Source organism: Apteryx rowi, unplaced genomic scaffold, assembly GCF_003343035.1.
Source record: "Apteryx rowi isolate R43461 unplaced genomic scaffold, aptRow1 scaffold_8, whole genome shotgun sequence".
NCBI classification, from domain to species: Eukaryota; Metazoa; Chordata; class Aves; order Apterygiformes; family Apterygidae; genus Apteryx; species Apteryx rowi.
In genome coordinates this window covers 2,353,806-2,381,641 of record NW_020451093.1, presented here as the reverse complement: position 1 = coordinate 2,381,641, position 27,836 = coordinate 2,353,806, and the positions used below count along the sequence as shown (strand labels likewise).

General features: G+C 37.4%; 1 protein-coding gene across 10 annotated transcripts; it reads right to left on the bottom strand.

Annotated features, from left to right (window-relative positions):
• Positions 1–48: 48 nt before the first annotated feature.
• Positions 49–27,836, bottom strand: RAB3GAP1 (RAB3 GTPase activating protein catalytic subunit 1). 10 transcript variants are annotated; one of them, XM_026088990.1, is made up of 24 exons: positions 27,792–27,836; positions 27,658–27,713; positions 26,303–26,378; positions 25,234–25,366; positions 22,891–22,969; positions 20,960–21,079; positions 20,172–20,337; positions 19,216–19,315; positions 17,726–17,807; positions 16,594–16,662; positions 15,796–15,869; positions 14,953–15,045; positions 13,384–13,553; positions 12,916–13,014; positions 12,378–12,550; positions 11,292–11,346; positions 10,638–11,009; positions 8,487–8,624; positions 6,669–6,896; positions 6,049–6,145; positions 5,856–5,959; positions 5,643–5,758; positions 4,278–4,380; positions 1,081–1,323 (listed from the first exon to the last, which is right to left on the bottom strand). In XM_026088990.1, exons 1-24 carry the CDS (start codon positions 27,807–27,809, stop codon positions 1,081–1,083), a joined length of 2,964 nt encoding a protein of 987 aa, XP_025944775.1. In that variant the 5' UTR covers positions 27,810–27,836. The 10 variants fall into 10 exon arrangements, 9 of the variants coding, with proteins under 9 accessions (XP_025944774.1, XP_025944779.1, XP_025944781.1 ...); XM_026088989.1 differs by having other exon boundaries at positions 49–1,323; positions 27,658–27,820; XM_026088993.1 differs by lacking the exon at positions 4,278–4,380 and having other exon boundaries at positions 1,210–1,323; positions 27,658–27,820.

Sequence of the window (27,836 nt, the reverse complement as noted above, 5' to 3'; positions counted from 1 at the left end):
AAAGATATTTTGAGACACCATTACCAGTAACAGAAGTCTGACAGCCAATCATACGTAAGTTCAGATTTATTTATTTTTACTGTAGTTATTTTTACATTTCAATTTGCAATGTAACTCTGATCTTTTGTTGATTCTGACCAAAGCATGCTAAGATCACTGTAAAGCAACTTTGGCACATACAAGTCATACTGTTTGCATGATATCCAGTAGGGTCAGTTTACAGCATGTGATGGAATTGTTTTATCATATGTTTAACAGATCATTAACAGATAGTACACATTTCAAAGGTCTCTATAAATATCAATAAGTTGCTTAAAGTAAAACACCTCTGTACACATAATTTACATACAGCTTTGGCCCTTGCATGCAGGGAAGGATATGAAGTATCCAAAATTGTTAGTGATCCACTTAAGGCTATTTGCACATTAGGCTTAATGCGCAGTTACAGCCCAAAATATATTTCAGTGTTTGGGAGGACTGTCCAAGACATACAAGAGCTTTTTGGACAACTGCTGCAATGCCAAGTTTAGCATAAACTAGAATTTACTGTATACTAAACAAGATCAAGATTTTAAAAATAAGCAGTTGCAACTTAGTGATTAACCAAAAAAAAAGTGCTCAATATTCATGTGATAGCAATAAATACAAATTATTTAATGTTTGCACCTCAACTTAAGTAGACTAGCATCACTTTATAAAGTCTGATTAGGAACTAAAGCAGCACATCTGCATAAATTTGAACATGAAGTATTTGCATAAAGCCCATTAATGTCCGTTATTTAACAAGCTAATGCAAAAAGTTTTCCCCTCTGTCCAAAGGGAGAGGATTGCTAAACTTTCTTCCCCAAGTCTGATTAAAACTACTTGTGAAGCTGTTCTAAACATCCAAGTTAAGGTTGGTGCAGGCATCCTTCTCAGACACCAATTCAGCTCTATCCTTGCGACTATTATTCTCAATCACTAATGACAACAGTGTTTTCTCCTCACCACAAACCGAATCAGTCTATAAATTTTAACTTGCCTGAAGGAAAACAAATAGCTTTCTACTTGTGAAGACGCACAAGATAACAGCTAGCTACATCAGAAAAACGTTGTATCTGCTGAAAAGGCACCTGCAAGTCGAAAATCTTCTTTTGTAAGCACACTGTACATGCGCTGTGGCAATGGTTTAGAGTAAGGTGCGGGGCGGGGGACAGTTGTGCGTAAAATGATCTCACGACCCGTGGGTGGTGGGAAATCTGAAACGGCTCCTGTATTGAGTCTTCGCTCATCTGACGAACCTGATCTCCTCAATTCTTCATCAAGTGGAGTCACTGTAGAAGCCTTAAATAAAAGCAGAGGCATAATTACAGGATGAGCTCTTTCTTAACGTTAGCATTCAGAAAATACTTTGTAAGGGCTGGGGGCAGGGGGAAGATTAGAAATGGTAAACACATCCAAACGCTTTATGTGTACACAGAGCAAGACACTAATGGGATGTCAAGAAATAAACTGCACACAATCAAATGCAAGAGCCTTCAGCTGTAGATGGTAAGCTCAGCCAAATTTAAGCTTCCTATTTTTGACAGTGTGAAGCAAGGGTTCTGACGAGACAAAATGCCCCTTCTCAAGCAGGGCTCGCTCTCCTCTTTGTGGCTACGCAAAAGTCTAAGTCAGCCTCCTTTGAAAAAGGATCAGTGCCACTGCTGGAGCCTTGCCAAAAAGTCACCTGCCTTTTCAAACTCAAGATACTACTTTGATGATAGGTGCTTTTTCATGGCCCAAGAGAGGCCTGCTGAGATCAGCATCACTGAGCAAGTGAAGCGCAGTGCAGGTTCCATCGACACTCACTGACTCAGCAGCAGCAGCACCTCCGTGGGAGCACTGGAAGGGGGCTGGCACGCTCCAGCTCCTGCCTGCTCTTCAGTCAGCCCACTAACACTGCCCAGTTATGGATGTGTACCAATATACCTAATAGGGTCCCAATTTCAATGTTCACAGCTGAAAATCAGCAGGAGGCAATGCCACTGACACACAGGACAACCCTCTCTCAAGGCTGGCAGTGGTGCCCAGCCGAGGGGTGCCGGGGGCTGCCTCCTCGCCGCCCAGTGCTGCCGGGCATGGTGCCTTTGTCAGAGCACAGATCACCAGGGACAAGCGCTAGTTGTTCCCACCAGAATGGGCCTAGGAAAACAACAGAGAATATTCCCTGTGCTGTTTCTTCACAGTTACCCTAGTTCTCCCTGTCAAAACTCCTCTGGATTTCTGTTCAAAAAGTTTAGTAACTTTAATAAGTGTTGATATCTCAGTAGTTTTGGTGGCCTCTGGATTGTGACCTTCACATAACACAGTCACTACCTCCCCCCTAAGCATCTGGCTGTTCAGTACAAACAAAAAACAGTGGCTGCAACAGAGAGCAAAAGAAAATGTAAGGCCACATATTGCAGCATCAGGCAATTTTAACATTCACTTGAAGAAATGTTTAAAATTGTTTTATTTTTATTTAAGATTTCTCTGTCTCTTTTCATCACCTGTTAGGCTCTAAAAAAAGTCTGAATGAAGAGAAACCAGTCCAGAAACACAAAATTATTTTTATGCTTAATATGTGGACAACAGTACAAACCAAATCAGGCTGTTGTACAATATCTACCAAAAGGTTTGACTCTATGCAGCTAGGGAAGATGAGTGGGAAATGAGGGACAAAGTCAGTTACCTCATCAGAAGATTCAGTCAGCTTGAAAGGGATGAGAAAAGAACCAGTGATGAAAGATAGAAACAAAGGCAAGTCAGAGATGACTTACAAGAGGTTAGACAGAGATTGTAGGTTTAGGAGACATCATGCACTCTACTTCCAAGAACATGCGTTTGCTGTCATAATCCTCCATGAGAAACTTTGAGAATATAACAATGCATTTTATACAGCCTATATAGAAGAGTCCAGGTTCAAAAGGTAATGAACAAGGATGCTATTCAATTTCTGTTTACCACACTGCTTTTTGCTAAAATAACTCTTGGTAAACTAAACACAAGGAGGGGTTTTGGAGCTCCTGTCCCTGTAAGAAGTCTCTCGTAAGTAACCAACGGGAGGTATCTATAACCTAGCTTTACTAATTGCTGTTCCAAAAGAAACAAACCCATAGAAGTTACATACATCTTGATCAAACATTAACATTAGAAACTTCTATTCAACTTTGAAAGCACAAAACTGCATTAAAAAAGCAAGTGCATATGGTTGACATACAGTGTTACATGGTGTTAAGCTTTATAGAAGAGTCTGTAGTTAAGGCTGGTTTACATGTTGAGATTTGCAACTAGATTTTCCCTAGAAACTCAAGTTCTCCTAAGGATACAACAAATGTTCTAATTTTCTGCTTCTCAGAATAACCATGATCTGTTTTTCAGAATGGTCCTTTTTATTTTGAGTTGCAAAATATGAATCATTAAAAAAGAATTCACACTTTAAAAAAGTGTCTACTTCCCAATCGCTAAATCTTTAAAGCGGTGATTTCCAAACTGGATTTCAGGCTCTAAAATGTCTGCAACGCCATGCCACCTTTTTATTACTTTAATTAAATTCTCGTTAAGATAATTTGATGCTATGAACAGGTGAAATTCTGACAGAGTTCACTGCAGTCCAAGAAGTTTAAAAATCAATACTTTAAAGCTCATCATTACAAAAATATCACTGTTTAAGAGAAAAGGGAAGTATTTGTAGCAGTATAGACTGGAGGAAGATGTCAAGAAAACGGATGCAACACTGGCAACAAGTAAACTGAACATGGTGTAATACTGGAAAAAAAGCCTGAAACTCTTCCTAACCACACTGGTTTCCACAGAAGAAGTGTCAAGTATTCCAAGTATAAACCTCACTCTAAAAAGTTACCCATCTATAATACTTAACATTAAAATGCGTTCCTCTACATTCCTATGTAAAGGAATCAGCACACTCGCTTGGTTGTTCTTGCTGTGCTGTTGCATATATTCTGTAACTTGATGAAATCCCAAGTTTTTGTGCTATAATACTACTACTGATGTTATCATTTGAAGTAAATCAAATATCAAGGACACCTCTATACTGAGCTGCTGCCAGTATTTCATGTCCCAGGTCTTCTACTCCTTCTTCTTGCAAGGTTGTGTTATTGCCAAAAGCATTTTGAACATTACAAAGAACTCAAGCACATCTGTACAAAATACATGCATATTTGTCTACGAAGTAAACTGGTACCATATGATAAGTAGTTGCCTCATACCGTTTAAATTAGAAGCATTAGTAAAAATGACCAAGAACTCCAGCTTACCCTCTGAGCATTCACAAAGAGCTTGTGAATGATGCTACCAGCAGGTCCTCTTCCTGCACCAACAACTGACACTTCTGGCTGCTCCAGGAGACAGTTTACAAATCTGATGGCACAAGTTATTAAAAGGAAAGAATGAATGCTTAAGTTCTCAGCTATACCTATTTTTCTAATCTAAAAAATGGGACTGTTTCCTATGGAGATCCCCAGAGAGCTCCACATAGCATTCTTCACACAGAACGCAGAACTGGCAGACACCAAATTCTCAATTCTAGGAGTTTAAGGGAAAAAAAAAAAAGCTGACCTTTCCCAGCATCCCACACAACCACTATCATTGCCTTTTCATTCCTTTATTCACTTCCCTCTAGCCTAAAGAGCAGCCACCCCTCAGCCTTCAGCTGCTCCCTCCTCCCTTCCTCTTTCATGCTAATATAAGCAGCTGTTTTTTTTCCACAGCTAACATAGGTCAAAACTGACCTGAACAAAGTATCCTCCCAGACGAGGTCAGGAAAGGCAGCTTCTACAACCGCTCCCATTGCGACCCCAGCAGCGGAGGGCAATTAACACCTAGGCTGCAAGTCGGCTTCTGAAAGGACCTACTCCTCTCAGTTAACTGTAAATGCAACCGAGGCTCCTAATTCAGGTGCCAAGTTCAACACGGAGTGTAAGTGGTCTAGGCCACTACAGCATGACAAATTTCTTGAGCACAAAGATGTTGCATTGATCAGACACCACTCCTCCAAAGTCCAAATGTTAACGGGAAAAAAAGCCAGCTCTCCTTCTCAACACAGCAGCAAGAAGTTAACCTGTTTATTTGACATGTTACTGTTACCCAGTTTAAGCAATAATAATCAGATAGCAGGCAGTGAAGCAATGAAACATGGCTAGTCACTTGTCATTCATATGGTTCCTCCATAAGAGATTTCAAATTAGTAAGGAGACTAGAAGAGGAGAAAGGAATTCCTTTCGGCATTTTCATATTAATTATGGAAAATATTAAATTCCTAGCCCTTCTAATTTTAACTAGATAGTAGCAATATTCAGCAAATGCATCTTTTACATACATTAGTAATAAGATATGAAATCTCCAGTAGCACCTAGATAAAAATGGACTGCATTAAAAAAATCAGTATCAGACGTACATTTTCAAAGAGATAGTTAGGTGGGCACTTAGAGATGTGATCTGTGGATACGCTAAGTAGGCTAGGGATAGGGTAGCCTAATGTCCATAGCTAATAAATATGATTCATTAGTATCTTTCACAATACAATTTGTAGATAAGACCTGTATTATCATTATTTCCATCTGTCTTAAATTTTGAGACTACAAAAAAAGAATCAGAGGAAAAACAAGGAAAAATATTGTCACCTTTGTAAATCTTCTCTCTGCTCCTCATTTTCACATTTGTCCACCCCAAATTTTGCTTTCAGAGACCTGGCCCTGGCAATGATTGCTTCCACACTCATAATCTGAGCAATGATTTCCTGTAGGGGTTTAATACCAGAGACATTCTTTAAGCACTCCCACGAACACTGTACAAGTCTACCAAGTTTTTAGCCTTAGCTGGCGTAAAATTCTTACTTCCAACTTCTTGTCCTCTGGATTTGGGAATCGTAGAACTTTACTGGAATGGGATATTATCTGCTTAATAATCTTCTTAACTGAAGAGATATCATCTAGTGTTTCTGTTACGAGGAAGAGAAACAAGAAGGTTTTAATTATTGCATCAGTGTTCATCCTAAAACATCTTAATGAATTATTAAAGATTATTTACCTTCTTCTTTTACCTTGAGTACAGCTGCATGGATGATGCAAGGCAAAAGATGCCTTGCAAGGTCAGCTGGTTTCTGAACTACAAGATAGTGAAGCACCTATAACATCAGAAAATTTAACACATTAATGCTCAAAACTGCTTCCCAAAGATAAGGTTAACTATGAAAGATGAGTACCTATGTTGGAGAAGTAACAAGAAGGGAACATCATTGCAACACAGGACTCAACTGGTAGCTGTTTCATGAAACATCAGTGATTGCTTACAGTCCCAACAGCTTAAGAAAAGAACTAAAAATCACAGAGTTTTAGGAACACTTTCATAATGCCTACACAGACAAAAAACTGTTTTACCTATTAGTAATTCAAAGTACTACCTAAATAACACACCTTGTAAAATTATGTTCCAGAATCTAATTACTCCAAATATTTCAAACACACTGTTGTATGAYAGCAAGTATTTCTGATTAACACTAGACTATTTACAGAACAGCTTACTAACTCTAAGAATACAGCGCAATGACATGTTAATGTTTAAATCTTGCAGAAGGAAGAAATAAAGGCTGCTGTAAGTTTTGCACAAGCATTACAGAGCAGGCTATCACCAGCCAAAGAGCTTTTTACCTTCTCTGCTTCTCTAGTGTCATCGAAGAGTCTCTTCTGCCTCCGGGCTGGGACAGGTTTTGCCGTCTCCCAGGCCTCTACCCACATGTTGCTAGGAATCTTCATTCGGGCACTCAGCTCACCCTTAATTACTACATTCCCCTTTTCATCAACCACTTCCTCTTCGATGTAATCGCGAGGGGAGTACCACCTCACAAAATCCTCCAGACAACACCCAGGATTAGCTGCCTGGAACAGAGAGAGAAAATTTGTACCTGAAAAATCCTATGTCAAATGTAATAGTCTGGGTAGCAGGGCAATGGGCTTTAGTGGGCAGAGCACGAGCTAGGAGCCAAGAACTCAGGGATTTTGGTTCACAATCACCAAATCGTACATTAGGAACAGGACCTGGGAGGCTGAGCATAGAAAGTATAAACCAAAATTGGGAGGGGGGGGGGCACACAATCAAGGAAAACACAGACACCTTCCTCTTAGTCCCAAAACCAAATACAGTACATTTAACAGTTATTTCAGGCAAGCTCAAAATTATACTGTTAAGTCAAAGGCTCTATATGACATTTAATGCATGCAATAGATACTTATTTCCACTAATTTTTTAAAAATATATAAGCTTAGGCCATTCAAAACCCAGATGATAAACAGCTCAAGCATAAAAGCATCAAGAATATGCTTCCGACACTGACTTTCATATGTAAGTACTCTGGTAACAAAATTCACCTTTCCTTCTTAAGCAAAAAAAGCCTTTCATAGATCCAGTGTCAATGCAAATAAATGTGGCCACAGGTCTAGAACATAAGGAAATCCAGCTATCTATGCAATGGACCTATCAACAGTATACTTCCCCTTCAAATTATGGGTTCTGTGTTCGTACACTACAGAAGTAAAAGCTCGCAGTGATTTAGAACTGCTACATCTATCTAATACGATATGAATTACTGCCAGTAAGTTCATATTGACATGTGCTATCAATACTCTTGATGTACAGTACAAGTATCCTTGTCATACAAAGCAACACTGCAATAATATGCTCAAAATATGTATAGTTACTTTATGACAGAATCTCAAATCTTTTTAGTCTTGAGATCTTATGATGAAAACAGTATACACATGTTCTGAGCTCCCTCTGTGGGGTTCAGCAGAGAAATGGAGCAGTTTACTCAAAACCACAGCTAGTCCAGATCAGTATCATGAAAAGCTGTATAGAACTTCTAAATACTGACACCTTATCCTTCCTACTAAGCAACAAGAAGACTTCACCTGGACATTAAAATTAATGTCCATCACCCCACCAAAATCTATATGCATAATTGTGGAAGTGCTAAAAGATTTTTTTTCTTTACACCACCTTTACACCTTCTCCATTTGGAGGCTGATTAAAAGGCGTATTTACACAAGGCTAGACACAGTAGTTAGTGCAGGGAAAGGACAGACATCAAATGAAAGCTTCAAGGTGGGGGTAGACATCCAATTTTGATTCAGAACTCTGATGTTCAATTTTCTTTTGACATTTTGTATGGGCAAGTCCGAGTTTTAATTCCCAACTGAATTGTCTTTTTGCTTTTTAAGGGAATCTTGTACAAATAAGATCATGTGCAAATTGACTGGAATGTTACAGCGTAACATCAGATATTCACAGATTCTGAAACGCTACAAGAATTCATCAACAGGTTTTTATTTTCAACTTTATTTTGAAACTGTTTTGGGGAGGGGAAAAAAGATAAAACCTTCAGAAAAGCCTTCAAGTTTGTTGAACACCAACAAGAGGGGTAATTTAATTAAGAGAAAAGCAGTCTCAGAGAATTGTTCAAGTAGCATTACCTTAAAAGACTCCATATCTGAGAGCAAGCAGGCACTCTGCATGCGTGCCCGAAGATGAGCGCCTTCTGCTGACGTCCCTAGTTTTGCCAGTACCTCAGACTGTTCTTCCAGCAAATCTTCAGTCATGGGTGCTGGTTCCTGCAACATGGAAAGAAAAAAGCTTACAAACAAGCTCTCCTAGACTTAGCCCTTAGTAAGGGAGAAGTGGCTGAAAGCTCCCTGTCAGCAAAAACTTCATTTGTACTGAAAGGAAATAACTGTAAATTTAAATCTTTTAAACCGTTCAGCCTAAAACTGTACATCTAAAAAGGACACTAATAAACAAATTAAAGAACGTAACCTGAGAATAAAGTAACTATATAAAGATATATTGTTAAAACACCAAAAGTGAGATGGAGCCCAGGAAGTGTTTGCATGATCCTATTTTGTTTAGGTGGATAAAAATCCACTAAATTAATGTAGAATTTTTGCCAATGATATTGTCAGCACATAATTAACTGATGACATTGTGCCAGAACACTTTGCTCATACATTTTACCCATGCAAAGCAACATTTGTTAAAAATAATTTTTCAAATGAATGAAAAACTACTGTATTTTCCATGCATGGCTGAGTTAAAACTACTTCCTCTGACACCATAGCTTCCTCTTTCATCCCCAGCCACTCTACAAGAAAGTATGTCAGATAACATTGCTAGCCCACTGATGATAAGCCTGCTTCAGAAAATGGGACCCAAAACTGCGTACTGCAGCCTTTTACTTAGATACATAAATTAAGTAAAAAATTAAAATAATAAAAATAAAATACATCACATCAGCAAAACTGATCCAGTACTCCGGTCAGTTAGCTAGAAGCTAGAAATCTGATTTGACTCTGATGAGCAAACACACTGACTCCCAAGGTGTCATATGAGCGGAAGAGAAGTTCCAAAAATTCTCTGTGTCAGAGATATTAATATCTTAAAAATGAGGCATCAAAAAGCATGTTTACAGAAGAAAGAAATCAATTTTGGGGTGAAGCTGGATTACAGCATTCAGTGCAACTCTGCAATCAAAGTAGCACACGTTCCCGTTGCTAGGACAGGAGGAAACCACTGCTGAGAGCTTGAAGACGTTCAGATTGTATATACTACCGCTGCACCATACCTAACTGTATCCACATACTATGACAAAACCAGTATTTTCTCATTACAGTTTGGAAACTAAAGATACCCTTTACAGAAAAGCTCTGTATATGCATATTATGACTGCACATCAAGCGATATGGAGAAAATTCATAAGAACGGTAGAGGATGCATGAATAATATCTGCTTAGCTCCAGATAAAAAAGTATTTTAGATTTTACTTTAGAAACTACTTCAGTCACCAAAATCAATTTCACACCACCAGATTTTGGTAATTGTTTTTTTATTCCAGAAACACCCAATATATATGTGTGTGCATGTGCACACACATATATAGATATACATGTATGTATATATACATATACACACACCCCTGTATGTATACACATATGTATAAATAAAATTAAGAGAAAGGTATTGTTTTCAGTTCACATACAGAGCTCAGTAATTAACACAACGTTCTTTTTTTGAAGCACACAGCCACAATCTGAATTATATTTGAAACTGAACATATTTGAGTTGCAAAAATGAACACTTAAAAAATTTTAGAAAATGCCTGTGCAACCTACATTTAGCTTCTATATGTTTGTCCTGCAGTACAGGTTTGGAAGCTACAGAACTTTTGATTCCTAGGTAGAGGGACCATGGCAGTTCCTGCTTTACAGGAAATAAAATAGGGAGGAGATGGAAGATGCCTCAGGAGCTGGAAATAAAAGGAAATCCGAATTTAAGGTAGGCAAGACAACTCAATTCTCATCAAAACAAAACAAAAAAAAAGCTGTTTTGACTGAAATTTGGTAAGGGCGCTCATCCTCAAATATAACATACAGCATGTGAGATTTTCAGTTTAAACAGCCTCGCCAAATTAAAAAAAAGAGGAAGACTAGGTCATAAACTGAAAAGATTTAGCAACTTTAAGAATAAATAAGGCTATAAGCTACAAACCAGCTACAATTTCACAATCCTAAGAATGAGTCATATTACACAAGAGTCCTGTTGCACATCCTGCTCAGCTCCTGCTGTCTAACCTGTGTTATGGGAATGTAGAGAGGCTCCCCCGGGTGAAGCAACGTCAGCTTTCCATGCGGATGTAGACGACCTTCTGGTTTTAAATTTACAGACTCTTTGTTGCCTTCTTTTGCTCCTCCTTTCTTTCCATTTTCCTGCCCATTTCCTTTCAGATCTTCTGTGTCACTTAGACATTCAAAAAATTCTTCTTCACTGTCACTCCATGATTCCCAAGACTTGCCGACTTCTTTATCAGTCTCCTTTGGATTTTCTCCAGAGTGGTCTGCTCCTTTTCCAGCATCACCAGAGGAACCACCAGGGGAACGATCAAACGTGTTCCCCCTTTTCCCTTCATCCCTTGCTTTCTTTCTCTCAATACAACAATTTAACATCTAACAAGTTAAAGGAAAAAAAAAACGATTTAGCAATTACTTATCTAATGGAAACACTGTCACAGAGAAACTTGAAGAGTTACCAAAAAGTCTCTTACAACTCTAAAAGATACTAATTCCACTGAACTTGTTGCTATAACAATGATTTTCCCAAGAAGTGAAGCCCAGACCCAATAATACAGACATCGCTAAATATTTTATTGTTGTAGATTTAATTAATAATTGCTTTATTTTTGACCATTTCCTTATGAGAACAGTCATCCTCAAATTGGAGATACTTACCTGAAGTTTTTGATGCAATAAACAGCATCTCAGATCCGGAGGGCCATTAGCTAATCTAACAAAAGGTAGAAGTGTAAACATTTTAAATTATAAAGTTAAATCTTCCACACTTGCACACATTGTCTTAAATAATATCAAATCCAAAAAAGGGACAAATATCCAGATAGAACCGCCCCTCCCACACCCCCAGGCATTTCAACTATGCAGCTGGTCTGTGGTCTCAGCAGACAAGGTAGTGACTGAACAAGCCCAGAAGTTAAGCTACATTTACTCCCTGGATGTCAGATATCAGGGATTCATGCTAGTACCAAACAGGAATACCCTGCACTTCCTGGTCAGTCTTCCATTTGGGTGTTAAAAGGGTAACATTTTCAAGCAACAAGGAAAGCATCTTTGACTTTATTTTTAAAATAGCAATGGTAGAGCAGAATGATCTCTGCATATTTCAAGTTCCATTTTATTTATTTGTGTAACTGTTTGAAAGTAGAAACTAAAGAATAAATGGCCAGTCCATCTCTTTAAAAAAGGTATGATATTTTTGCTCTAGGTTGATGTTTTAACTTGATAGAGCCCTTCATCTGGTCTGCAAGAAGCTCTGCAGCAGCAGACTTAGAACTCGTAAGGGTTTGCATAATTGAGGGCAGCATTAGCTGCCTGAAAAGGCTGCTGCAAGTGCCCAAAGGGAAGCCCCTATGGCACCAGCAGGAGCTTGGAAAGGGCTCTCTTAAAAAAGTGGAAAAACCACCACCACAAAGCAAATGTGTCCTTCACTGTATCAGCTCCTTTTTTTTTTTTTAAAAAACGACAGAAGCCAAGGAACAGCATAAGCTTCTTTTTTCTCATTCACATAACAGAGTGCTCTCAACTTGAGCTTCCACGAGACATCTCCAAGTTTTCAAAGGAGGGCACAGATGCTTCTCCCCACTGCCTATCATTTCTTGCTTTAAGGAAGGAGAGTAATAAAACCAGAGGATAGTATTTGCAATCAGCAAAATCAGAGTATGTTTCAAAGTCATAGTGGAAGCCACAGCCATCCATTACTGAAACAAAGAACATTTGCAATGACGATACAACAGAAACTCTTACCCTGGAATAAGGTAGTTGTTCTCCCATCTATAGCGCATTTCTAACACAAATTCTTGCCAAAGATGCGCCACTCCTTTTACTCCTCCATGGTAGAAGTTTATCATACAAAGACATAAAGCTAGTTTGTACGTCAGACTATCTGAAGGAGCAGATTTAAACTGACTGAAGAGATTCTACAGAAGAAATAAAAGAAAGCAGGAAATTCAAGAAAAACAGCATGTTTAAAGCTTCTATTCCAAAAACATATGATCTGTGTCCTGTTTGTCAACACAAGTGGCTAACTAACATCTTCAGTCTCTAAGTATAAACCACCAAAAAGGATGGTCTTTTGAAAAAAGGTGCATGTGTGGGGGGAAACCCCAACAATATTCATTCACTTTTTCAACCTGGAAGTTCCACAAACAGAAGTTTATCTTTCCAACAATTCTCTGTTATAAAAGGCAGGGAGACCACAGCAAAGCCTGTGGGAACACGCACCCACAATCTTCCTCTCCTTCCTCCCCCTCTACTACCACCCAACCCCGTCAGTAAAACTTACATAATCTTCGTTCTCTGGAGGAGGATAGTTTCCTGTTGAAATGCTAGTTCTGCTTTCAGATCCATCTGTGAGTTTGTCAGCAGCATCAGGAAATAAAAACTTAAAGAAACAAAAACAAAAAAAAAATTGAAACTTGTGTCAGTATATTTTTTTCCTGCTTTTCTTCTCCTTCTCCGCAAAGCTATTGTTTGTTATAGACCAGCAAGCACTATAACTAAAAACTGTTAACAGAGTTCAGAATTCATTTTAAATCTGTTTATATTGTATAGACTTCTAATAATCCAGGCTATATTTCAAGACGCTGATCAACGCAATTCAAATAATGGAAGCTACTTGTCCTGCATCAATCAGAAACTTATTTATAATTCCACTAGGCTGCAGTATCAGATTATGAACTATGGAAAAGGCATTAGTGAAAGCATAAAACATGCTTTATATGAATATAATGTGTGCAGACAGCTCACTTACCAGAAGAATAGTATTCAGAACTTCATTATTTAAAGGTGATTCATCTACACCTCTGTGTTTGCGAATTTTTTTCTTTGCACTGTGAACCATATTTGTGACAGATAATTTGTGGATTGGGACTGGTGCTGGCTCTGTAAGCTTCGACAAAGCATGGGTAATATCAGCAACCTCTATAAAACCAAAAAACAACATTATCTTTTAAAAAAAGTTTGGCACTCGTATTGAGTCTGTTTATTTTATACTGATTTTTAGCACCCTGTTAATCTAAGCTATACCACTGTGCTGTCATGTTCCATACCCGATAGCCACTGTTCTCAGCAACAAAGAGAAAGAGCAGAATCAGGTCACTAAAGAGCTACAAACTAGTCTTGATTTATTTTACTGAATGAAGACTAGATTGGGTTAGCTGTAGCTAATGCCTGCCACCTACTGCAAGTACTGCAGACTTCAAAACAATGATAGGCAGCACATCAGCAATAAGCCTCCTGAAAAGCCAGACTTTAAGTCTTCTTTATACATAAATACCCATGAATATATTCCAGATGGTGATTGTTAAAGCATACACTAGAGTTTTAGATTAGCATTAATCACTGTACATGGCCTTATATGGTCTAAGCTCTATGTTTTACACAGCTCAGGTAAACTCCTCCATTCAAAAATGTTGCTCTTCTAAAATGCATTAACACCATTAAAACTAGGGGAGACAAACGTAAGTAAATAATTACCAGCAGTCTGGGAAACCACATTTTGGTTTTAAGAAAATGAGAGATAATGAGGACTAAAGAGACTTTTTACATCAAGCACGAAAGTAAGACATACCCTACTTGGTCTAACACATTTTAAAGCTAATTAGCTAGCAACTTCTTTGCTCTTGAGCCCCTTCAAAGCTAAGATTAAATATAACCAAAGAAAATTTACTGATACAGGCCTCATTTGGAAGGGGAAAACAGGGGAAGGGAAAAAAGAGGTAGGAAAGAAGGGAATGGTCACCATAAAAGGAAAGCTAAAGAAATGGACAGAGACATCAAAGACATCAGTTAGTATCTACACCATTGGGGTAAAATTTGACCAGTTGGTCAGATTATTAGGTTTTAGCTTTATTATATTTTTTCCCCTTATTTGGTAGGAATAAAATAATCCCTTAAAATGGAAACAAGAACAAAACAGATTACTCTTAAAACAAGCTGTTAAAATATGGACAATATGGTACTTCAAAAAGCAGAAAAAGAAGAGCCAAAACATACAAAAATATGGGAAATGATACAGAAAAAAATCCATTTGCGCAAAATCAACTAAGTACAATGCTTGCCAAATTAAAAGTCTCACTTTCCAATAGTAACAAATACAACAAAATAATTTTCCTGTGGGCCTCTGGGAGCTAAGCTGTGCCTAGAATTCATAAGAAATGGTACGATGTGGCACGACAGTTCCAGAAAATGCCTAGGAGTAATAGTTACAGAATAATGATCAAACTGAAGTCAGGAATACAAGACAGTAGAGATGAGGAAGGTAAAATAATTGTGGAACAATAAAATTAATTAATTAAAGTTAACAAGATTTTAGTTTTACCTTTTCCATCTTCTTCAAATGCAGACCTTCCAAGTATCTCATCAGTTGACTCTTTCCGACGACAAAGCTTGAAGAACTCAGTAAGAAAATCACCTGAGAGAAATCAAGTTTCTAAATAATCATTCAATTAAAAAAAAAACTGAACAATAAGTTAACCCACAAAGTGATTCTTGAGGGCCATTAAATGTGCCAATTATTTTATCTTTTAATCTGAAAGAACACAATAATTTGTTCTGAAGCACAAACACCTTAACCACATAATTAAAGCTTCAGAAAGCGCACAGCTAGACAGCTATCAGCCACCCCTCCAGAGCACAGTTCTTCATGCAGCTTAACCCACTTCTTCCCTCACAGCAAGTTGAAACCTCACCAGTATGTTGTGGTTTCTTAATTTTGAAGCCCTTTCCCCCACAAGCCAGAAGGCCAGGACTGAGAATAGTACAGTCCTCCAGACTTACAAACCTTCCTTGACTGTCACAGATAGATGGAACTAAGGAAGGTTCAACTAAGGAAATGGATATAGGCAGAAAGGACTGAATAAAATTTTAAGATTTTAGGAAATTAGTTCTTTATAGAACCACACAGAATAAATGCTTATTCTCTGGAACCTAGTGAAGTAACTAGATCACTGAAGTTCATGGTACATAGATGTAGCATAACCAACAACAAAAGGTTTGCAAATCTTGTGTTCTTGAAAAAGAGACCCAAAATATAGTCCACTCAGACAAAGAAATGAGGGATGTCAGGACAGAGAGGTCATCAGGTAATGAATCATTCAACCCTAACTTCACACACTGGCAGCTTAAGAGCTGTAAGAGAAGATAAGGGATTCTGATGTCTTACCCAATAGACACTGAGGATTATCTGCTTTTCTGACTCTCACGGACCACTGGGGTGCTTGAATAGGATCAAGGTCACTTAAAAAATAAAATACAAAGTTTCATCCTGTCACCATCAGTATGCAAGAGATGAGTATCAAATGCTTAAGAACTGCAATGTCATAGCTAGTTAGGCTATAACATAGATCACATCATACAGAAGAACATGACAAACAGTATTCTGAAAGGCAAGAAAGAGTTTGTTTCATGTACTTAACATGAATAAGAAACACACAAGAACAACTCAAAGTTAAAATTTAAGTAAAACTGTCCTCTTAATTTTTGTTAATGTTGAAAACTCATTTCTGAATTAATAAGAAAATAACTACAATTTTTTTCTTTTAAATTTTAAGAGATCAGTACACTGTTCATCTTTATGAGGCTTAGCAGAAAGTATGGATGACACTCTGGGGGAGGGACAGCAATCAGTTTCTTTTTGCTTTCCACAGTCCGTCTTTTGCTATCATCTTTCTCAAGAAATATGCAATAGGCAAAACTCCTAAGTTTAGCCTGAGAATATGCTCAAAGAGGGTGGTGTGTGTTCCGTGTTGAGATCATGATATGCTAGCATCCTCTCACACAGAAATGCATTTCAGAAGAAGCTGTTTTCCCAAATTAGACATTTTATCAACTGACCTCAGCACTCCTCAAATGGGTTCTCTCATACACAAAGCCTTTAAGTTCTAGATGTCACTTAAATAGGGCAGTTAACAAATGAAGAAAGCAGACTTCTAGATATTTACAATTCAGATAAAATACTTACGAATAAACATCGTTGTCGACGATTATACCTTCTGTTAGGTGAGGCCATGTGGTAGCTAAATGGAGCTCACTGAAACAACCAAGATTTAAACCTTTGAGTGCTACTAGAAAGTGCTCTTGACATCACAGTTAAGATTTTGAAAGGCATGCATGACAGTTCATACTTAATTCCCACTATGCATTTTGCAGCTAAGTCCAATGAACCACTGAATCAAACTCTAAGGTGTCAAAAACACATTGTTAACTAGACAATCTTGATTTTAAACTCGTACACTTTTGTCAGATTTTGAAGTAAGGGGTCTTTCTTCAGAGTAGGGTTTTGGGGTTTTTTGCTTGCTTGTTTGTTTTTGCAGGGGAGGGGAGTTTGGAGAAAGCAGATAACCAAAAGGTATTTCTCCAACAAGAATTTGAAGAAATGTGCATGTTTTCAACGAGTTTTTTTGTTACAGGCATTCTATTGGTTATTCTACAGCACGGCATCCAGTACTGCACTGAACTTTACTGGTATCCAGCACACAGGACTGTTTTGTAACTCCTCTCCACAAAAGGAGAGATTGCACACTATCCAAGTACGTAGGAAAGAACAACAAACTTTCCTAAATTGCCTACAGCATTAATGTCTAATGCATTAAGCAATTCCTGGATTTGCCAAGTGGTGATGGGGTTTTCAGAAGAGAACATAAGAGGGATTATAGTAATTCAGTTTACAGATCCTCTCAATTTAAGTCTTCTACAAATGTCATAGTAAAAAGAACAGAGCAAGTCCAATCCTTGAATAAAGGCACACCATTTTCAAAGTTTATCTCCAGTTAAGGCATGTTTCAGCATAATGGTTTCAGATGAACAGAACAAAGCTTATGGCGAAACATTTTATAAGCTACAATTCTGAACATCAAAAGACAATTTTGGGAATGGTAGTATTATTTGCTATTAGAATACTGCTTTTTGCTGATACTTTTTATGTACTTGAATTATGAAACCTTTTGTTAGCAACATATTAAGTGACAGGCAGACAAAGCTAAGATTTAAAATAACCTTACCTAATAACCTTAGGTAATAACCTATTACTTAAATACCTTTAAGTTCTCCATTAGGCAAGTTACAAAATTCAGTTTTCTGAACTCTTATCTTACCTAATCGGATCCTCACAGGCACCAAATGGTAACTTCCCAAACTCAAGGCCTCCAACTTCTCCTCCAACTAGAGCATCTATATCTGAAGAAAGATCAACACATTTTCCATACAGAATTTAAGGGATACATTAAGAAGCATATCATAACTTCACAGTAAAAAGATTGTAGTACATAAACTGATCAGAGAACATTGAACAGCTAAGGTGAGAGAGCTACGAAAAAGCAATCCCAGTGCACAGCCAAAGTAATTGTTCCAGCAGAAAGAGGGAAGTAACGATGCAACTGGGCATTCAAAAAACACAGATACAATTCTGCGTCAACCGTGTAATCAATCCTAGTAAAATCTACTCCAGTTTGAGTTAGTTTACCATTACAGAACTTCTTCAGTCTAACAAAAAGATGAACAGACAGGACACACTTCTTGTGCTACATACAATAAAACAGTAGACAGCAGGAACAGATGATGGCTATGAAAGTAGCCTAAAAGAGTCAGTGCTGACACAAGAACAGGTAGGTACAAATTGGCCATAAAAAGATTTAGGCAGGAAATTAGTTCCAAGCAGAGAAGGGAGACTCCAGAAGAGCAAGTCTGCAGGTGCAAAAGAAAACAACTACTTTTAAAAGGCAGCTTGATGATTTTATTAAAAGAATTGTATGATGTGTCACCTGCAATAGCAAAAGACTTGACCCAATGACCTGGGAGAGTCCTTGTAATCCTAAGCATCTAAAGACTTCTCCCAGCATCCTCACCCACTCCCCAGTCTATATCCCTTAAAGATACAAACCATTAATATATAAGATATAAAAGACATAAAAGTCTGCTGTATGTACTTTAACTTCTTTTTCCCCCTAGACTACCATAAAAGGCTACTATAATAAAAAGCTTGAACAACGATTTTTCCTTCACAAAAAAAAAAAATCCACTATGTGGCTTACTTAGGACTGTGTAAACTAAAAAAAAAAAATCCAAAATTTCACCTCAAGTGTGGTCCACATAATTCTTTCTCATTTCCCCAATGCTAATACAGGTAAATAGTGAAGTACTAAAAATCAGTTATTTCATTGAAATAATTGACTGATACTTCTGCAAAGCACTATCACCTATCAAAACCTGAATCTGACAGAGTTTCCCTATGGAACTTAGGGCAGAATTGCTTACGGACAGCCCTCCATTTCTCTCCAAACTGATACTACAGCTTTAGAGGTATCATTATTTGTATATCATCTCTGAACACTAATAACAAAGCATATTTCTAGACACAGTCCTAACCAAAACACCTATCACAAGCATAAGTCACAGACACAATTAAAGAACAGCTTTCGAGTTGCTAGCTTACCACAGGGAGCAGAAAGGAATTCAGCTGTAACTGAAGCCTGCTGCAGTAGCGCAGACTTAACACTTGAATTCCTCTAGCAAGATACATAAACATTTCCTTCAGCATTCCCTGTTGACCTCAAGCCAAGTTATTCTGAGGACACAAGTCTCCTACCTGGTGGCTGCTGGGGCCAGAAATACTGCTGCCAGTCTTGAAGCACATACGTAAGCCGAATAGCCATGCTAACAGGAGGCAGCGGTGTTAATGGACACCCCTTGAAAACAAACAGTATAAGAAGAATTTCAATTTAAAGTGTACATCTGGCAGAACAATCTTAGGGCTTGAACAGATCTTAGTTATAATAGCTTGCTTTAGAACTGTTTTTCTCAAAACTGCCACGCGCTAAGAACTACTAAGAAAGCCCTGTTAGCTCAGCAAGACACTTGCATGTAAAATTAACCATTCTACTAAAGTCCATAATATATTTACATATTCCACTTCACTGGTAACTTACAGGTAACTCGGATCCAAAATGTGTTAGGTTTTCATTAAGGATTTTTTTATTATTATTATTTTCAGCTTTTTGATGAGATTGCTGATTATCAATACTAGTCGCAGTCAGCCACACCACTCTAAAAACAAAGTTCACTCGGACCCTTCAGATTTCAATTATGTTGTTCTTCACTCTTATTTTATTTAGATTAATTTTGATTAAATTAATTGATAATTAATTACATTTATTTATCTCTATTTATCTATAGCAGGAGCTATAAAGTGTCAGAATAAAAATCCACCCTGTCCTTCCCCTCTCCTGTTAAGCAGCAAACAAGTTGGTTTCTGGGAGACAGGAAGACAGGGTTGTTACAAGCAGGCTAAGACATTCTTTCACATGCTGATGGAAAATGAAGAAGGAAGAATGTGATCAAACCAAGCAATAAAACCCAAGTTGATTTCCACTATTTATTGTCAGATAAGAAATACCAGTATCCGGAAAAAGTCTTTTGTTGATATCAGCAGTGTGAGTCTCACCCTTAAAAAAAAGTCTCTAGGTGTAAGAAGGTCATCCAAGAGCAAAAAAGTAATAAAATAATTATTCTTAGTATTAGTTATATACATACAAATGCACTTACAATCTTGGATTTGAAGATATCCAGTAAACCTGATAAATGAGTATACTGATTTGGCACTTTGCGAAGATGAACCATTTCAAAGTCAGTTCGAACTCCTGGACCTTGACATTCTCCAACGTACATTCGTCGCCATTTATGATGTATTTGCACAAACAGTGGTACCTGACTACAAAACAATAATATTTCAGATTAAAGTGTTATGCCGTCCTGCAGTCTTTAGAACTACTTAAATATTTTAATGTAATTTCATATCTGTTAACATATGTACAAAGATATTGTCATAAAGCAGAACTTTTTGTTCAGTGGAACACTGTTTAAAATACTTAATAGCAATTACAAGAGATACTGTTAATTCCACCATTAAATGACATACCTAACAAATTGTCATGTTATAAATAAAGCCTTATCAATAACTTCAGTTATTTGATTTTCAGTCAAAACATTTATTTGGGAAATTTAGAAACTCACAATTATTACATGCACAGAAGTAGTCATCTGTTTTTTTAAAAGTCATATTCTGCATACTAGTTATTCCAACAGGTTATAATAGCTTTTAAAAGCCTTTGAGGCTTTTAAGTAACAGTGAGTATAAACAACATACTGAACCAATCTTTTTAAAGTTTCCATGGGAAGATGTTTAAGTCTTTTCTATAACAACATTATGGTGCATACAGAGCAAATTTAGATTATACTTTGCTAACAGCTTAATGCTTTTTCTCACAATAATTTGTATTAGCATTGGAACGTCATATCTGGACATATAAAAAAAGGTTTATGCTTTCACTTACCAACCAGTGTTCCCCAACGCAATGGAAACAGAACTCAGCAGAAGGTTACATTTGGATTCACTAAGAACTGCTTCATTATTTGCAGCTGGAGCAATAACCACAAATTCACGTAAGCCATACCTTAAGAGAAAGAGATAGACATACATTTCTGTTTTCTAGAAAATCAGTTGAAACACAGACTTTTTAGAAGTAGTATAACATGAGTAACCAAACTGTCAGCAACAGACTGTGGAATCAGTTATTTTGACATCAGTAACTCTTTCAACAGAGGTCAGGAACTGACTGGGCATGGAGTACTGCAGATTCTTAAATCGCAGACTAGGAAAACTTAACAGCATTCAAACACAAAGTCACGCGAGGACTTCCATGTCTATCAATCCTGGGTTTCTTACCTTAGGTAAATAACATTTGTAAGTATTTATACATAAAAATAATCTCTCTTGAACAATGCAATAACCTGCTAAAGATCTGCATTATTAGGAAGAGTTTGATTGTTGTTGTTTCTTTTATTAAGGTGTTGCAGCTTTCATTTTTGAAAACCCATCCAGATATCACATACACAAAAATCCATTTAGTCCATGAAATACAGAGAAAAAATATTCTGCAAAAGGAATGGAAAGATAAGCCCACTATGGTGGGGTTTTTTTGCTCTCATTTCTTGAAACAGTAAGATGCCAAGCAAGAGCAGTCACATCAAACAAGCTCTTCAGTGAGAATGCTAGAGCACTGTCTAGCAAAGACATATAATAAAAAGCAAATACGAATTTTAATGATTAAAGACACCTTTGGATAACTTCAGATTATAAGTGACAAGTTTCAGAAAATTGCTTTAATAACAAAGGAACAGAAGCTGAAAATACTGCTAATGCATGCACAAATAACTCAGACCTATTCCAGTAAGTGACATAACACTATTAAAGAATACAGTACTCTAAAGAAGTTTGAAGAGTCTAGAAGAAATAACATCAAGAGGTTAAGACAGTAATTTATGTGTCCTAAAGCAGCTGGCTCAATCTTATCTCCTTTTTCAAACAGTAGGTTTCTAATAGTGGAGACTTAGCAAGTCAAAGTACTTTGATTCTGACTGACTGGAAGACCCCTGAGCAACCTGTGAAATAAGTAACTAACTCTTTTAAAAATACAAGAGCCTTATTATAGGAAGTGAACAGAAATAGTGCTACTATATTACAGAAATCTGTAAAATTTGGGGGTCTAAGATTGAGAATACAGGCAAACAAAATACCTTTCTTATTTCATTGATATTTTCTTCAAAAACATACCTAATAGGAATAAGGTATGCTTTGCTGTGAAAACTTTTGGGAAAAACTCTTTAAAACAGATTCCGTTTTACTACAGCCACTGAACTAAGCAGTTAGTGTACTGCTTCCAACCTGTATCCCAAGTAGGGCACATTAGTTCAGCCTCAGCATCGTGCCAATATACTCATACAGCTTCCAGACTAGGAGAAGCTCACTTCTATACTGACTGTCTGCATTTAACCATGTAGACATGTCCTAGTAGTTTTTCAGAATGACTGATTATCACAGGCATATCACATGTATATATATACACATATCACAAGCATATCACAAGAAAGCACTTTTCAAAGACTTTTTTCTGTAATATATACATTTTTAAAAGTACCATTACTAGGGTAAATAATCAGAATTCCCTTTAGTGTAAGCAGAAAATATTATGCCTGATGCTACTTGAAAACTTTAAATATCAACATTTTCAGCTTCATTTTTAATTCTGTCATTAGCTAATCTACGCCTTAACCCAATGTCTAAAATATAAAGAATGATTTTATTTAAGCTTTAACTCTTGATGTAAAAAAATACACAAGTGACTGTGCCAGCATGGAAGATTTTTAAATTCCTATGCTTTCTCGCATTAAGGAAGACAATAGGTATACAGACAGGTATACATACCATCTTACCAGACAATGAGCTCTAGGAGGAAAGTCATTGTTCATACACAGCAAGTCCTGCATAGGCAGAGGAAGGGCATCTGTGAAAAAAATTGATACATAAGAGCATCAGGGCCCATTCAACAGATCTGCAGAAGTTTTTCATAAACGAAAGAAAATGTTTTAACTAGCTTTATCTTCTTTTAGAAGATTTCAAATAAGTTTTGTATACACATTTCATTATGTATTTTAATATATAGGTTATATTGAAATAATTTTGAAGTATTCTTTGGTTAACCGAATTCTCCTGTTCACTTTCCTAGCATTAAAAGCAGCAGAGCAAAATATATGCCCACTACAACAACTAAAAAGCAACTTCCAGCTACTACCACTTCCAGTCTTCCCTCCACTCATCCTCTTCAGTCCTCAAGGATAGACTGTAACCTTTCATATTCAAAACACCATTCTTCTGGAAGCTACCAAACATAGCGACCAGGTCTCCAGAAAAAACAGAAGTTAATTTGCAATATATTCTAGTAAAAACAGAAAAATGTGAACATTCCATTTCTTATCCCAATAAGTGATCCAGCTACACCGGAAACAGAGAGTAAAGTACAAGCTCTAATAAGCTCCATATTAGCTTAGCATATCCGAGAAGGTGTTGCCACAGGAAAGGAGACAGAAGGTAAAACACAAGAACACGACTGCATCTTGGAATGCATACCTATCCCTCCCAAATATTTCTCTAGGTCCAAGGGGACATGTGCATATCTGGAGGGGAAGACAGCCAGGAAGCCTATCTAAAACATGCTGCAAATCACTGCTTGGAGGTATTCAAGGACAGACAAACAGTTTTAGAAGCCAAAAGATGATATACAAGGAGACAGAACTGTAGGATCTTGCATTTTTGAAGAAACACTATTTTGGGACCATAAGTCTAAATACAAAACATTAATCATCACAGAATATAAGCATTAACAACAATAAGAAAAACTGAACATTAAATTAAAAGGCAATATATCCAACAAAAATGCCACTTAATTCATCAGCAACCATCATATACTACAGATGGTACATTCATGCAGATGAAAGACTATGATCACTCATGAATTTCCAAGCCAAATGTGGAAAATTTCAGAAGTACAGAAAAGCATCCAGCTCACAGTTATATCTTTGAGAGTCCTACACAAGCTTCAGGATACTGGGCAAACTAAAGCTACTCTCAGGTTTTCTGGTTTCTCAGAACAGCAAGCAGATGACAAAATAAAAAATACAGTGGAGCTCTCATGGGTGCAGGAAGATAAAAACTGAATTGTTGGGGGGAAAAAAGAATGAACATTGTTTTCTTTCCTTAAGAGGATATGCTAAGCATTTCAGGAAAAAGAAAAACATCTAGCCTTAAAGAACAGTGAATGGACACTGGTTAGATAGTCAAAGCAACAGAGGACACTACTGCTATAGTAATTCGTAGACAATACAGTAATATTCCTAGGAATAAAATCCTATGTTATCTATCATTACTTGTCAGAAAGTATTATTATGTAAGCATATCCTGACTGCATGCCTGAAACTGAAGCTGTTGCCTAAACAGCAACAGTTTAACTTTTTCGAAAACTTGTAACTATGCACCAAGCATGGTATTACAGTAATGTAATAACTTCACAGTTTACTTATATTAGCAATTTGTTGAACATGAATCATACTAAAGGCAAAAATGTCAGATCACACCCATCAGACCCCACATCCCTGGTTTAAGTCAACAGCATACCCCTTTTCTTGAAAAGGGAAGTCAAAACACTAGTTTTACAAAAATCAAGTTCAGCAACAGGTTGCAAATTAACAGCAACAGATAGGATTATCTATGGGAGCAGAGTTAAAGACATGGTTCATCTTTGCAAGTTCCCCTTCAAAACTGACATGTTTGATTTTGCTAATATGCAACCATGAATGCAAGAGTAAGTGCTCATAGATTACTTGTGCTACCCAAAGATTTGAGACACCTGTTAATTTTATATGACATCAATTACAAAAATTTTCCAGAACTCTGCAAATCTATTATTTTCTATTTTTCCAAAATCAGATTGATGAAAAGATCTCCAAGAACCTACTCTACTGCAATGCTAAAAAAAATCTTTTTATGTATTATTTGAGTATAAACAATTTAAATTACTAAACAGAAGATACAGATTCCTAATATTTTAAACACAGCAAGAAATGCAGCTCTCAGTTTAAGACAGCACTCTGAAAACCTCTGAAAATTTCTAGGAGAACAAAATTAACTATGCATTCAACTCCAATTTATCCTTTGTCATATCATTATAAAACTTATTACACGTTTCAGACACATAAGACAACTACCAGCTACCTTCTACCAATTCTTCTTTCCCATCTTTATCACTGGGTTCTTGTGCAAGATAATGATGGGTAACTGAGAATTTGAAGTCTGCAAACGAAATTTCATCTGATTTCTCTTCCCATGCTCCTGTGGTATATACACCCTGTATAAATATGTAGAAAAAAATATATGATTTGATGACAGACATTTAGGTTAACTTTCATGAGCCTTACAAAATATGCTGTCTACATGATCTGTAACATTTATCCATCTTTTTCTACTTCTGAAGTTTTATTCCTAAGTATGGTTTAATTTAAAAAGACAATTCTCAAAACACTTCATAAAGTTAGCTAAATGCTGAATTTCAATATTTCCAATAAGCATGTTCATTTCAAAGACCTGATATCTTCCCTAGAAGTCTTCAGAACTATATGGCAATCAAGAGGGATCAAGAAGGGATGGCTGACCTAGAAAACCAGTCATGTAGGAATACACTGACAGCTAAGGTTGAAAACTATTTCACTAGATAACTTAAGTTTAATCCTGAATACACTGTATCCTGACTAAAATTAAGGATCACTCCCTCTGGAAACACAGCAGCCATTCAATCCAGAGCAGCTGAATTCATTTGCACTAGCAGGCAAAGAGATCAGTAATTTCCCATGTGGTGTATGTGACTTAAGAAACACTACAAAGACTAATTCGACTTCGGAAAAAAAATCCCTCAGATCTATGAAATGTAGTAAGTCAGAAGTAATGCTATGCAGACTTCAACCATAAGCATGTGAGGTGTGACAATGGCAAGGGGACAAGAGAAAAGAAATTCCTTGAGAATTTAGAACAGCTTCAACTATGTTTCCAGATTCAAAACTGGGAATGAAAAAACTAGACCCTAAATGAAGATCCAGCATTACCAGGAAAATTGCCAGGTTGGTAGACAATCCTCCAATAATTAGCTTACAGCAATTTTTGGAATTCCCCAAAACAAATAATTTTCTACCACACCTAAGAAAATGGCAGTCCAAAGTATAAGTATATATACATGTTTTACAAGTTACTAATTCCAATTCGAAAAGAAAATTCAGAAGCAGCAACTGACCTTTTCTAGAGGTTTGCCTGAAGAAATCCCAATAAGTTTCCAGTCATTCAATACTTCTTCTATTCTTGAAATAAATCTAGTCAGGAGGGGAGAAGGCATTAATATTTCATAAACACTAAGCCTACATCATAATTCAGCTCCCTAAAAACATGCAGTATATATTGTCCTACTACGAAATTCCCCAAAAACAAGTATTACATAATTTATTTTTAAATTTTAAGATTCCTATACGAAAGAAGCAATTTGTAATGAATAAGATCTGTATTTCCTGTTACTATTCTCTCTTGTGCTGTAATTCAGGAGGGTTTAATACACACCTTACAGTGAACTCTAACCAACAGAAAGCAGTTCACGCATACATGTTTCAGCTCCATAGGGTGATAGTTTACATTCAGTGAAGACACTTAAGAAATATTCAGTAATGCAAATAAAGGGCTCTGTGTTGTATCCATAGGTGGCAGAACACAGTCTGTCCAACAACGGGGTATTTAGGGACAAACTCTGGTGCAACTGACAGAAATTTTATGTGGTTTTTATAAGGCAAGATTAACCCTAATAGAAGCCTGTCTACTGTCAAACACAGTAAAACTGATTTTATTTGTAACGTTGTATTTCTGTATGAAAAGCAAAGGCCTGAATGAAGCACAACCTGAAGCAGAAAGTTACTCGAATACTTAAAGTAGTAACCAAAAGAGAACAGCTACATCCTTACACAAAGTAGGACTGTGTTAGCTGTGTTAGCATTTCAGGTGCTAGAGCTTTTTAATGACTGCTATGAGTAAGCTTTGAGTAATACAGAATCTCCACCTGTTTTTTTTTCCCGTTTTTGTAGCATATTAGTTTTAGCAAAACAGACGCCTGCTCCATTCTTCACAGACAAAGCAACACAAATACAAAATTATAATCCAAATTCCGTGTAAGAAACATAGTGCTTGGAACCTTCATCTCCTTCTGTCACAGGCATCACCATAAGAAAAAGCATTAAAAAAAATAATAATAATACATGAAGAATGCAAGCGCATTCTTAGATATTCTTGTATCTGTTGAGCTAACTTTTAAATGCCTTCAGACGTGAGATGACTATTTTAACGACATTAGGAAGGTGAGGAAAACAAACAAACAACAACACAAAACAAGCACATAAGCCTCCCAGGGGTTTACCCTAATCCTCCGCCCGCAGACGTTAAAGGCGGCCGCTGAGCTGCTCTGCCGCTGCCCTCACGGCGGCCTGACGGGACCCTCGGAGCCGCCGGCCGCGGCGGCCGTTGGGGCCGGGGCGGCCGTTGGGGGACGCGCAGCGCAGCGCAGCGCCGCCGCCACCCCCCCCCCGTCGCGGGGCCGGCGGCGGCGCCTACCTCTCCCACTCGGAGGCGGTGGTGAAGTCCGTGATCTCGAACACCTCCGACTCGGGCTGCGGGGAGAGAGCGGGAGAGGCCGTGAGCGGGGCAGGCAGAGAGGACGAAGGGGGAGGAGAAGAGGAGAAACTCACCTCGCTGTCCGCCGCCATCTTGCGCCGGCGCCGGCGCCGCGCGCG